This window comes from Hydra vulgaris, chromosome 01, assembly GCF_038396675.1.
Source record: "Hydra vulgaris chromosome 01, alternate assembly HydraT2T_AEP".
Lineage (NCBI taxonomy): Eukaryota > Metazoa > Cnidaria > Hydrozoa > Anthoathecata > Hydridae > Hydra > Hydra vulgaris.
In genome coordinates, this window is record NC_088920.1 from 43,504,699 (window position 1) to 43,519,366 (window position 14,668).

At 28.0% G+C, this 14,668-nt stretch overlaps 1 protein-coding gene across 1 annotated transcript in view; it reads right to left on the bottom strand.

The window, feature by feature from the left end:
* Positions 1-1,841: 1,841 nt before the first annotated feature.
* Positions 1,842-14,668, bottom strand: part of LOC100200567 (golgin subfamily B member 1) — a 28,196-nt gene continuing 15,369 nt past the window's right edge. The window contains exons 7-12 of the mRNA XM_065788267.1: positions 6,718-6,901; positions 6,018-6,241; positions 5,827-5,941; positions 5,079-5,179; positions 3,933-4,022; positions 1,842-2,578 (exon numbers count right to left, since the gene is read on the bottom strand). Of these exons, the coding sequence (XP_065644339.1) occupies positions 2,426-2,578; positions 3,933-4,022; positions 5,079-5,179; positions 5,827-5,941; positions 6,018-6,241; positions 6,718-6,901 (867 nt within the window). The 3' untranslated portion in view covers positions 1,842-2,425. The remainder of the gene's footprint in view (positions 2,579-3,932; positions 4,023-5,078; positions 5,180-5,826; positions 5,942-6,017; positions 6,242-6,717; positions 6,902-14,668) is intronic.

The following is a 14,668-nucleotide window of genomic DNA, read 5'->3' on the forward strand; positions in this document are numbered from 1 at the left end:
TGGCATAAGGGGTAGAACGAACAAATAGATAGAAAGCTACTTAGATAAACGTGTGCAATCTATATACTATGGATATAATAAACTCTCTAATCCTTCTATATTAAAGTGCGGTGTTCCTCAGGTTTCAATACTTGGGCCTTTGCTTTTTTTAATCTATGTTAACGATCTCTATCGGGCATCAAAAAGAATTTCAACTATAATGTTTGCTGATGATAGCAATTTTTTTATCTCCGGAAAAATTATAAACGAACTGTGCGTCGAAATGAATCAAGAATTAGAGAAAATTTCTGGATGGTTTAGGGCAAATAAACTTTCTATTAACTCAAGTAAAAGGAAGTTTTCTTTATTTCATCCTTCTTATAAAAAAATAGAAGTCAAATCTTCTCTTCCAAAATTGTTTATTGAAAATAGAGAAATATTATTATCCTTGAAAACTTAAATGGCTTTAAAAAAACTATTAAAAAGAGTATTTTAAAGTATAAAAATTTACTTACTGATTTTATCTAAACTTGTTCACTGCTAGCTTCTTATATAAAATCTTATTTTTTTAATATACTTTAATATATATTTAAAACATTGCGTTAGCAATAAACGTGGTAATATTAAGAAAAAGTAACAATATATGTTTGTATAATTGTTATCTTACATTTTAATACAATTATAATGTAACAATTTAACTTAAAAATTTTGTAAATATTTTTATTTTTCTATACGTATATATATATATATATATATATATATATATATATATATATATATATATATATATATATATATATATATATATATATATATATATATATATATATATATATATATATATATAAACCTAGATCCATTAAAAACTCCGTAAATATAACTTTCTTTTTTAAACCTTCATTAGTGGATATTTTCATTTTTGTCTCTTGTAGGATCAAAAATTATTTCTTCAAAATGATTCACCAGCGCCTCATAACTTTCCCATACCGCAAAAACTGAACGGAAACTAGATGACACCCAACGTGTATTTAAAATTCGACCAATTTTTAGCAGGTGAATATTAAGTAATTCTGCGCTTGAATGTAACTCTCTGCTATTTTTGGGGAAGCATGATACACGATGTAAAGCTTATTAGGAAATAATTTGAATCTGTTAATACTTGAGATCTCCCCAATTGAACTGGCTACTGATAATTCCAGTCTATGATTAGCACAATGCCAAACTATAACAGAAGATAAATTTTCAGTGATTAATTTGATTATTTTTAATTATATACGCAGATGTAGGGGACGGAAAATTTGCCTTAAAACGTAAGAATGCGTACGAGTGAGAGGAGGTATTGAAGGCAACAAGTACGTATGCGTTTGACTATCTCTCGTTCTTTATCTCTCTCCGAAAACTTTATTTCCTTTTTTATTAACAAAAACATTGAATTTAAAGAGTTTAAAAATCAATACTATGTAACAGAGTAATGCCGAATTAACTATTAAAAAAAAAAATCAACCCCCTTTCCCAACGTAAAGATTTTCGTTTTGGAAAAGGCTGATTTTTTTATAAACTTTGCGTACACACGCAGTAGGGGAGGGAGACTCATCGAAGGCCTACACATGCGTACAAGGGGGGAGGGGGCCTAAATCTTTAATTAGGCCCTTTCCATGAGATATCAGTTGCAAATGATAATTTTAGAAGATGTTCAGTAGAGGATTCGTTGAATGAGATTTATTTATTGACCAAAGTTTTAGGAGGATCTTTGGTCAACTTCGTAACCGAAGTATAAAGAATGTTCGGTATTCGTTTAATTTTGATTGGCAAAGTTAAACGAACTTTGCCGGGGTTTAGTAAGAAAAGGATATAAGCTATAGTTTTCTATAATTAGAGTAGTGATTTATCAAAAAAATAATTATACAAAAACGATCTTATATAACGTCTTGATCCAATCTCAAAATCTCCAATCGTCAATTGATAGACAATTAAAAAAAAAAAAATAATAAATCTCTTAAAACTGTGGTAGCTTTTTTAACAAAAGTGAAGTAAAAGCTTTTTTTAAAAAATCAAACCTATTTAAAAATATCACTAAAAATCGCATTACAATTAAATTTTTATATTTATACATTTTTGATAATTTAGAATAACAAAATTCAAAGTAACTGGCCTATAAAATTATTACATTTTAATAACAGAATATCACATCAAAATAAAAATTAGTTAATGTAACTCAGAAAAATGTGATTTCGTTTTTCGTTTTAATTTTGATAAAAATTAGAGCACGAAAACGTGGATTAGACCGCGTGATTTAAAACTTGTTCTAACTTATGTTTAAAGATTAGCAAAATTTATGCTACAAATTTTCCATTTTTTAAGGTTCATAAACAAAAAAGCGCTTCTCTGAGAAACTTAAAAACAATAACAAACTTCTAAATTTCGCTAAATTTTGAATTTAAAAATATTAAAAAACTTCAGCTCGGCAATCTTCTGCAGACTTATGAGATTGAATTATAGGAGGAAGCACAGGACTCGTTTGTTTTGTGAAATCAGCAGAATGCGGACGAGAAGAGACAAAAAGATGAGATTTTTCGTCAGTTTTCGAATCCACGCTATGCTATAAAAAAAGTTTATCTTTTATTTTTTTAAAATCTTTTAAAACAGCAAGAAAAAAAAAAAAAAAAATCAAACTATCGCACATCTATGTTTATACTACAAGATATTGATATAGTCATGTGGAACTCTGCAGTCCTTTTTGTTAAAACCTTTTTTTAATGAGCAGTAGAGACCCTTAATTTAAGTTTCGGATGATGCTAACTTAATTAAAAATAGTTCTATAATAGACACTAGTCTGTATAATAGACACTAGTCTATTTTGTAAGTTTCTCAAACACTTAGGCAGTTCCAAATTGATTTTCATTTAATTAAAGAATAACACTGTTTACACTCTACAACTTAACTCTCTACAAGGACTTGTTTACGACTTTTTATCCAGATGATACTATTCAGGGACTCATTATAACTTCGTGTTCGCCTATGAATGTATTTGTGCAAAGCTATTTATTTAACAGTTCTTTGTAAATATAGAAATCTTGTAAATATAGAAAACATTCACACTGGTAAATTAATCCTCTCTTTGCGATAAGTTTACTTTTCCTATTACACCACAACCCTGGTGGACAGAACACCACTCATCTGAACTTTTTCCTATTATTTTATTATTAAAAACAATTTAGTGTCCCTCCTTCGATCATATTTTTATTTAAGTGACATCAATCACTTGCATATAATTATTTTAATTATTTTTTTCGCTTTTTATTTTTACTGTTACTTTTTATTATTTTTTATTTGCATTTATTCATTTTTTAGCATCACTTTTTAGTATTTTGTTATTCATAATTATACATAATATAATATTTATATATTCAAAGCAGAATTGTAAAATTGTGTCAAACAATTTCTATTTTTCTAAGCTAATAGTATTCGTTAAGCGAATACGCTTAACGAATACTATTCGCTTAACGAATACTTTTCGCTTAACGAATAATACTATTAGCCTAACAAATGTCTCATGTTTCATTCAAAAGAATAGGTTTACATTTTACTTTTCTTACCTGCTCTCAGCTTTTTCTTTATCTATATTTAAATTAGACTCCTGGGGTTTTTAAAGTACAAGCTTGTATGTATTTAGTTCTGAAAATCAACTGTTAAGCTAAAACAATTTTTATGAACACTTTCCAATCCAGTTCAAATATTTAGTAGTAGTTAAGTTAGTCAAAGTTAGTAGAACTACAAGTTTAATCATAGTTGGTAACCTCTTGACATCAATTAGCTACAAGTATTCTCGTAGTCAGAAAATATAAAGCAAGCTCATACTATGAGTAACTCAAGGTTGGCAAATAAATAAGGCCTGCTTTGGTTCTTGCAAAAAATTAGCAGTGAAAAGGTTAAGTTAATCTAATGTAACATACCTTTGGGTGAGAGGAAATAACTGAAGGCGACACATGTTGAGGGGGGCTTCCTTGTTTACGACTGTTGTGTATAGCTGATTTTTTTGGATACTAAGATGGAAATGTAATCTATATATATATATATATATATATATATATATATATATATATATATATATATATATATATATATATATATATATATATATATATATATATATATATATATATATATATATATATATATATATATATATATATATATATATATATATATATATATATATATATATATATATATATATATATATATATATATATATATATATTAGTAGTAGAAAATCACTTAACAAAAATTTTTTCTATTTAACACTGTGTTTCATCAACAAAGATTCATCAGAAAAATTTTCTGATGAATCTTTGTTGATGAAACACAGTGTTAAATGGAAAAATTTTTGTTAAGTGATTTTCTACTACTAATAATATAATTGCTCTGTTCTTTTAAGAACATTGAGCACTCTATTGAGTAGAATACTTTTTAAAGTTGTTTAAATATATATATATATATATATATATATATATATATATATATATATATATATATATATATATATATATATATATATATATATATATATATATATACATACATAAAATATAAACATATATTACCATAAAAAAATCAAATCCAAACAGGTTGTTTAATAAATTAACTGTAAACAGGGTTACCAGTCAATAACTAATTCAAAATTCCGAGATAATTCCAGGACTTTTTAAGGAAAATTTTAAGTTTTTTAGGGATATATTCATTTTTTCTTGACAAGAAAAAAACAAAATATGTTGATTTATGAAAAAATATAAAAATGAAAAATAACTAAATTAGTTGATGTTAATAATACAGACAGGAACATTGAACAAATTTTTTTGCATTTCATTAAATACATAATTATTAAACTCAGTATAAATCTACATAAAATTAATAATAACTTAATAATATAATAAATAAATAAAAAAATTGAACTATTTCAGAAAAAAGTTCCAGGATTTTCAGGAATTATTGCTAGAAGGGGTGTTTTTTCCGGGACTTTTCCAGGCCCTAACAAATTCCAGGACTTTTCCAGGTTTTCAAACACCCTGGTAAAAATTACAGTATAAAAGCTAAATAACCTGCTGATATTTTCCTCTATATATATGGCCATCTGTACCAACAACACAATCTCCAAATGAGAACTCCTTAGCTTCAAATGCTAAATCTTTTTGTAGTACATCTATAATAGAGGTGTTCAAAAAAATATTTTCAAAACGCGAATACACATAAAGCCAAATTTGGGACAAATATACAAAAATGCGATCACTATAAAAAAATCCTAAAATTATTGACGTTTACCTTGTGCTCAAGCAGCAAAATACCCCGAAAAATGCGCAAATTGTTCCTAAATTAAGGTAAGTCTCAATACTTTGTGAAATTTTTTTTTCTAATGTGGTCATAGAGGTCCAAATTTTTTATTTAGATTGTTGATTAAAATTATATAAAAACTTCAATTGGGGGCATTTATTTAATTTGGGGCAATCAATTTGGGACATTTATTTAATTTGGGGCAATCTATAAGAAACAAAAATAATTATTTATCAACATAGGAATAGTTGATATGTTATAACAATTTATCACTTTCTATCTGAGACCAAAAATGATCCGGAATAAAGATGTCAGAAACTCTTAAATAAAAATCTTATGTTGAACATAATAAATACAATGACCAAAGTTGAAAATTTTGTAATTTAGCCTATGAATTACTACTATTAATTCGAATAAATAAAATTGCAAACTTGAATAATTTTGCTTTCATAAAATATTGTCGAAAATTTATATTATAATATATAATTTATACAAATTTAAACAAATAAATTTAGTAACCATCTACAGGCAACCCCTTTTGAGAACGGTACAATAAATTATTAACAGTTGTGTGTTGACCACCACATGAGCGATCAGACAATGTTGGATTTGTACCAAATTTTTGATGTCGAAGCTAAAAGAATTAAAATTACTATGCAATAACTCTTCAAAAAATTTTTTCTTAGTAAATAAAAAAGAAAAATAATAACTTGATCAAGTTCATATGAAGTATATGGACCCATGGTTTTTTTAGAAGGAAATTTCTGTGGTACAGTGGGCATAAAACCTGACGTTAAAACATCAATTGTTCGATCACAAGAAATGCAAGAATAAGATCCAAGAGGTTTGCGCAATCCAGCTGCATTTGTTTTATCCAGTCTTGCATCTTCCAACAAAGAATAACACTTTTTTTGAATATCTTTTAGACGTTCCTCTAACAAAAAAAAATTTATTTGAAATTAGCTAATCAAAATTTTGCTGATAACAAGTTAGCAACCATTGTAACTTTAGTAGTAAAGAAATTAAAAAACACAAAAAAAAGGACATATTAATGACCCTTTTATAAATGCTTTTGCTAATAAAGTATTTGTTATAATGAGTATTTATGTAACTAAATACATATGCATGCACATGCACATAGATCTATATACAATTAAATTATATAAAAATATAACTTGCATGGCTTTCATCATAATAAACATGAATCTTACAAAGAAGTAATCTAATCTATAAAGAAGATTTTTACTGACAAAGCAATTCCCGAAGATTTTTTTTCCCATAATAAATTGAAAACTGGATTTCACCATTTTGAGACTCTCATATGTGTGCATGTCTGACATACACACAAACTTTATAGACTAACCAAAAATATATATATATATATAAATATAAATAAATAAATAAAAAAACCTAAGAACTTTTTAAGTTTTCCTTCTGTATTTGAATCTATTTTGGAGTTAATGTCTTCAGTCAACTTATTTAGTGCATCTTCCAAAGATATTCCATGTTTGACATAAGTATCAATTCTTTGTAAAGCATCTTGTAAACAATTGTCAATCAACTGATAACGTTCTTCAAATATATGAAGGTCTGTCTATAAAAGCATATAAATATATAATAAATATAAATATATACATATATATATATATACATATATATATATATATATATATATATATATATATATATATATATACACATACATACATATATATATATATATATATATATATATATATATGTATATATATATATATATATATATATATATATATAGATATATATATATATATATATATGTATATATAGGAAATTTGTTATCAATTTTATGGCTTATATATATATATATATATATATATATATATATATATATATATATATTATATATATATATATATATATATATATATGTATATATATATATATATATATATATATATATATATAGATATATATATATATATATATATGTATATATAGGAAATTTGTTATCAATTTTATGGCTTATATATATATATATATATATATATATATATATATGTATATATATATATATATATATATATATATATATATATATATATACAGTTTTTAAAACATCTTCGCTTCCAAAAAGGTTGCAAGCAACCACTAATTAGAGTTGGAAGTTACTGGAAAAGAAAAGATAAAGATTGTAGAGCAAGATAACAATCAACAGACAACTTAAAGGATTGCAAATTATATGAATCAGGAAAGCAAGATGAAGGAAGCGAATTCCAAAGAACTGATGTTCGAGGAAAAAAACTAGAGGAATAAGAGTTTTTGGAGCACTTAGGAACAGTCACAGTAAAATGATGAGACTTAATTGAATGGCGAGTAACACCAGAATGAATTTTAGTAGATGGCACAAGAGATGCTAGCTCTTTATAGTATTTGCCCACAGAGATTAATAAATATTAAAGAAAACATCTTGAGCAACTTGTACAATGGAGACTTGATCTGAATTTATAACCATCATTTTCTGAAAAATGATTACAAATGAAGTTACAAAATACAAATTTTGTAAATATATTTTATAAATTGAGATAAAATTGGCAAAGCAATTTTCATAAACAACTTACAAAACTTTTACAAGAATTAAATATAAATATGAATTTTAAATCAGTTATTTATAATATACAGTAAAATGTTATAATAAAATAATAATTGAATGAATTTTTATAATAGAAGTAAAAATTGATAACCTCATTTAGTTTTGACAAAGTACTAATAAATGACAAGTTTGTTGTAAATTTTCTTAGAAACAGAAAAAAGTTCTTACCTTCATTTCCTTCATGTTCTGAAAGCTCTGAAAAAGCAAAAATCAAAGTCATTCTCTATCAAATCAACTTTCTTTTTTTTTTGGCTTTTGGTGTTAAATGATTGGAACTAGTAGCAATATTAATAACTTCTGGCGAAAGTTTATTTTCATTTCTTTGATTTTTCACTACAACCTCTAATAGCATTGATCTTGTTTGCTCTTTTTTATCAATAGGAAGAAATTTGAGCTTGTAGCGAGGATCAATTTTGGTAGATAAAACATATCTCTCACCATTTGTAATATCTAGATTATCTTGAGAAAAGAATCTGTTACTTAAAGATGCTAGAAGATGTTTTGCTATTTGAAGTGTATCATCTTTTTGATCAACTTTTGATAAAAATCTTTGTAAAGTACATATATTTGGAACTACTGTTGACATACTACAAACATCAGAACTCATAAACTTAGTAAGTTCATAAAAAGGTTTTAAAATATGCAATAGACTTTCAATGAGTTTCCAATCATTTGATGTGAATTTTGGCAGCTCATTATGATCAGCTAAATATATTTGAACTGCTCTTTTAAGCTTCTGAAGTCGTTCTAATATTAAATATCCACTTTTCCAACGAGTGGGGACATCTTGCACTAAAAGTAGAGGTGTTTCATTTTGTTGTTGTAATAACTTAAATTCTGTACATGCCTTTGATGAATGATTAAAATGGCCTGCTATCCTACGTGCTTTAGCTAATAAATCTATTACTAATCTTTGGGATAAAACTGCATCCTTAATCACAAGCTGCAATAAATGAATTGTGCAATGAACTGATGTTATTTGAGCAAGTTTACTTCCTAGAGACATACTAGCAGCACCATCTTTAACTATAATATGTCTTCTTTTTTTTGGATTGTGATTTTTTAATTTCATTAAAAACTTTCTTCTTTATATCATCATACAATTAAGGAAGAGCATTCTCTGAAAAAAATGTCTAATAAATCCATCATCTTCAGTAATACTGAATGGTTGGTTATCTAAAGCGATCATCATAGCTATTTTTTTATGTATTTGCTTTGACTTTTCATCATTAATATCCCATATCTTTTTTGATGAAATACTATCTTCGATAGACATTTGTTTTTTCATTTCACACATTTTCTTTAAAATTTAATAAGTGGAGTTGAAGATGCTGAAAGTTCAATATTATTTTTTCTTTCCTCTTGGTGTTGTAGAAAACGATTTTTGACTAGAATTATTAGATCCCCTGCTTATCTGTTTTCCACATGGAATGCAAATTGCTATCGATTCAGAAAGATCATTCATTTGAAAAAGCTTTCAAACAAAACTTGTCAGTGTAGAATCTTAACCGTGGTGATTTTTTGTAATATTTGGCCTAATAAAATAACTGTTGAAGGTTTTGTATATAAAAATTATCTAGCCAGATATCTGGCTGGATAATTTTAAGATATCCAAATTATCTGGTATCTGGCCAGATATTTAAAACAAGCTATCTGGGACACCCCTAATTACGATGATGTGATAATGGTTGAAGGTTGGCTTCAAGAGCAGGTCCAACTAGGTTTACAATGCATTTTTGCACCTTGTCTAAAAGAGAAAGGGCATCATTAGAAGATCTGCCTCATATATGGCAACAGTATTCCATATAGGGCTGGATTTGAGATTTATAGAGATAAAAAATAGAATCTGGAGTAAGAAAGTGTCGAGCTTGATAAAAAGATGTAACCTTAGCAGATGCTAATTTTGCAATGGATTTGATATATGGTTTTCAAGAAAGATCGGAAGTAAGAGTTAATCCTAGAAGATGAAGAGTAGATGACTCATCGAGTACATATCTGAATTAAAGTTCACCAGCCACTGTGAGCTCCATGCAGAAGCAGAAGTGAGATCCTTTTCGAGCTCCAATGCCCCCTCCAAGCAATCAGAGAGTGTTGGTTTCTTATCACGATAAGAATATATGGTAGTATCATCAGTAAACAACGCCACCTTAGATGTGAGAATATCTAGAAGATTGTTAATGTAAATTAAAAAGAGTATAGGGCCAAGGATGGAACCTTGAGGAACCCCTGAAGTTACAGAATAAGAAGAAGAGTGCTGTTCATCGAGGACAACTTTTATACTACGATTGGAAAGGAAGGATTCAATAATCTTAAAGATGTTACCAGATACACTGTGAGAAGAAAGCTTATGGAGAAGACCAGCATGCCAAACTTTATCAAAAGCTTTAGAAATGTCAAGAGCGATGACCTTAAACTCTCCACCTTTATCTGATGCACAATAAAACCTATCAGTTATTACTGTTAGCAAATCAGCTGTAGAACAAGAAGATTGAAATCCATATTGAAATCCATATCACTTTAGATACAGAAGCTTGTGTGATACGAATGTCAAGCAATGGATCAACCTGTTTGACGACTATATCAGGTAGAACGCAACTAGTGGAACCAAGAGATGATATTGATCAAAAGTTCTTAGCAAACAACTCAGCCTTGTCTTTAGGTGAAATATATCATATTGGGTCTAAAAAGAAGCAAAATTATATAAAAACTTCAAAAATAATCATCATTTTATAAAAAGGATTAAGAAAAAAAAATGATAATAAATTTTTTTGTAAAAATGTATTTTTTTAGTTTTTAGTTTAAAAATATCATTTTCTAGCCAGTGAAATCTAAAATAATAATTTTTTTATAAAATGATGATTAATTTTGAAGTTTTTATATAATTTTGTTTTATTTGAGACCCAACATGATATACTTTTGAAGAACTAATTTTTTATAATGATAGGGACGTGTCTGATGTTTAAGGGTCTTGAGCTACAATGGCAAAAAGGCTCAAGCTTAGTAGATCTAAGTTTACAATGCATTTTTGGTTATGTGATCTTGTCAAGATGAGAAAGAGTATCATTAGAAGAACCAGCTCAAATATGACAACAGTATTCCATATAGGGACAAATATAAGATTTGTAGAGGTAGAGAATGGAATCAGGAGAGAGAAAATGGTGAGCAAAATAAAGGAACGCAACCTTAGCAGATGCTATATGGTTTCCATAAAAGGTTAGTAGTAAATGATGATTCAAGAAGACGCAAAGAAGAGGACTCAGTAAGAGGGTTGCCATTCATCAATATTGGAATGTCGACAGTACTGCAACAGTTGTTTGCAGTAAATAACTGAGTTTTGTTGGAGTTAAAATTTACAAACCACTGTAGACCCCAATCAGTTACAGAAGTGAGATCAGATTCAAGATCGGATGTCTGCAAAGGAAAAGAGAAGACTTTTTGGCAAGACATAAGTATTAAGTCATCATTAAAAAAAGCTACTTTAGATATAAGGTAGTCAGGAAGATCATTAATGTAGATAAGAAACAAAATAGGACCAAGGATAGAACCTTGAGGTATCCAAGAATTTACTGGAAATAAAGAAGAGTGTTGACCTTCAAGGATGACTTTAATAAAGCGGTTAGAAAGAAACGATTTGATTATCTCAAAAACTTTCCCAGATAGACCATATGAAACAAGCTCATGGAGAAGACCAACATGCCAAACTTTGTCGAAAACCTTATATATGTCAAGAGCAATAGCCCTAGCCTCTCCATCTAATACACAATAAAATCTTTCAGTCACAGCGGTTTGCAAGTCAGCTGTAGAGCGAGAGGATCAAAAACCGTATTGATTGTCTGACAGCATGTTATTTGACTCAAGATTTTGTTTTTATTTTTTTGAAAGTTTTCTTTTTATAGTAAAAAAAAAAATGTATATATATATATATTTTTAATGTCTTTTAAAATCATTGTTTGGCTCTGATTTGGGTCCAAGTATTTGTTTACCATTACTGATTCCATAAAAAAATTTACCCGATTTAAAGTTGTATGGTTTTATATTTCCAAAATTTTAATAATTAGTTAATTCATCAGTATCAGCATCAGTATCAGCCCTTTCCCATCCATTGGCATTGGTATTGGCATTGGCCAAAAAAGTGATATCGGTACATCACTAATATATATATATATATATATGTATATATATATATTAGTGATGTACCGAATTTAATATTGTGCGTTTAATATTATGTCAATCCTCCTTATTTGGTCCCAGTAAACCACCATAAAAATATCTGGGCTCAAAGTCATTGTTAAGCTGAAGAAGGTGTTTTAGAAAAAAGTTTCATATACATTTTAATAAGTTTGCAGAGTTTTTTTTGCATTTTATAATTAAAACTCTGCAAATATATTTAGTAATACAAGAAATAAATTTTTATTAAAATATCAGTTATTAGGATGTTGAAAAACAATAGCAGTATATATTGTATACTGCTACTTAATTCTAATTTGAGTAATATAAATTTAATTGTGACAATTTTTACATATATGTAAAATATACAAAAACATTGTATATTATGTGATCAATTCTGTTGTATTTTATAATATAGAAAATAGTATTTAATATGGCTAGTGCAGGGCATGTTGGAAAAGCTAGAGTCACGCAACTGCAATCAAAACATTGTCATCAAAAATTGGATATTCTCTGGAGAGTACAGGCAAACATAAATGCAGTGGTGGTATGTGTTATGCTAATTGCAGAAACGAAATATCAAATGCGTGCATCATAAGGGAGCTGATTAATATTTGGAACAAAGCAGGCTTTGATGAAAATTTTATTATTAGTGAACCGACCATTCACTAATAATAAAATTAAGTAGGTTACTAAATATACTAGAGCAATTTTCTCAAATATTTCTCATAAAATTAAGTATTCTATGAAACATATTTATCTGTGATATATAATTAGAAAAAAGTTTTTATGCTATATTTTAAAATGTTGACATTTTTTAAATGTTGTAACTTTTTAATTTAGGAATAGAATCATTGTTCTGTATACCCAGCATATTAAAGTTTTAAAGATGAGAACCCTAGAGATGAGCAAAGAAACCATGAGCCAACATACTCAAGAGTTCTTAGACAAAGCCAATGTTTTGTTTCCTATACACAAGGAAGACATTTTCAAGTTAATTAGCCAGAATCCTAAAAGGAGTAAAGAGGCTGTAAAGGAGGATTCAATTTTTTTGAAAAGATGTTTAAAAGGGGACATGGCCAAAATGTCCTACAAAAATGACAAAACATTTGCTGAAAAAGTTGCTGAAGGTGAGGAAAAAATGAAAAACCTGCTCAGAAAGATGGTAGAAGAAGAGCAACAGGAGGAGAGACTGAAAGCAATTGTTGAGCAAAAAAAAGAAAGTCAATTACTGGAAAAAGCAGCAGAAGAAGCTTTGAGAGATATTGAGCAGGAACTCTCTAGTGGGTGCAGTGGAACAGATTATGATTCAAACTTTGAAAATCCTACAGTAAAGAAAAAAAAGTTTTATGATTCAACCAAGATTTGCCTTCAACTCAGTCTGAATGATGTTTTGGATAAGTGGATTCCATTTATGACAAGGTAAATAAGTTTATGTATAAAAAAGTTAAATATATTACGAGTATTTATAAAACTTCAAGTTAAAACAACTTAAATGTTACAAAATTTAAAAAAATGACAATGTTCTGTTTTTTTTTAGATATCAAGTTAGTGTGAGAGCTGAAACAGCAATATTATCTTCCCTATTCCAAGCTGGGGGAGTAGATATTGACATGTTGAACATTTTTAAGTCATAGATGGCAAGAAAAAACCATGAAATTATAGAGAATGAAGCACTTATAGTAAGAGAGCAGAACCTGGATAAGATAAGGAGTTTAAAACTTGCTCTTCACTTTGACACAAAGTTGAGCAAGCAGTACAGGACGGAGGTAAAAATTTCGGAAACAGTAGAAAGGTTGGCAATTAGTGTTTCCTCTCCAGAGACCCGCTCACTTAACTTTCTTCTGCGAATACTTGAAGCACCCTCCTCCAAAGGGAAAGATCAAACACTGGCTATCCAAAGTCTTGTGGAATATTATGACTTAACAGACCAAATTATAACTTGTTGTGCTGACACAACTGGCTCAAACACTGGAAAACATAATGGTGCAATTAGAAATATTGCAGTTTATTCTCTACTTTGTCCAATTCTTTTTCTAATGAGCAGGTATGATGCTTTACTATATAAATTAAAGGGATTTTTTTCTTTTCATTTTTTCTGAGAGTAATGACAGAAAATGATAATAATAATAAATTTAGACACCATTTAATGGAACAACATGTTCATAATGTTATGATGGAATTACAGGAAGAAACAAAGGGACTTAGTCAATCATTATACAAAAACATCAAGATCTTTGGTCTAAGATTGAAAAAGGTGTGAATACATTTGCCAGCATTGAGAAATTTGATTGGAACAGACCTGAGTTTGCTCTTGGATTTCTCTTTTACAATCTTGCAAATGAAACAATGGAGTTCTGCACGGCAGCTCTTAAAACAAATATTTTGGACAGAACTGATTACAAGTACTTATGTTAACTGGTAGCTTTTTACCTTGGAGCAGATTTATTAAACTTCAGGTTTCTACAACCAGGTGCACATCACGAAGCAAGATTTATGGTTGATTCATTGTATCTGTTAGCAATTCAAATGACCAAGAATTACAACAAGCAACTCAGTATC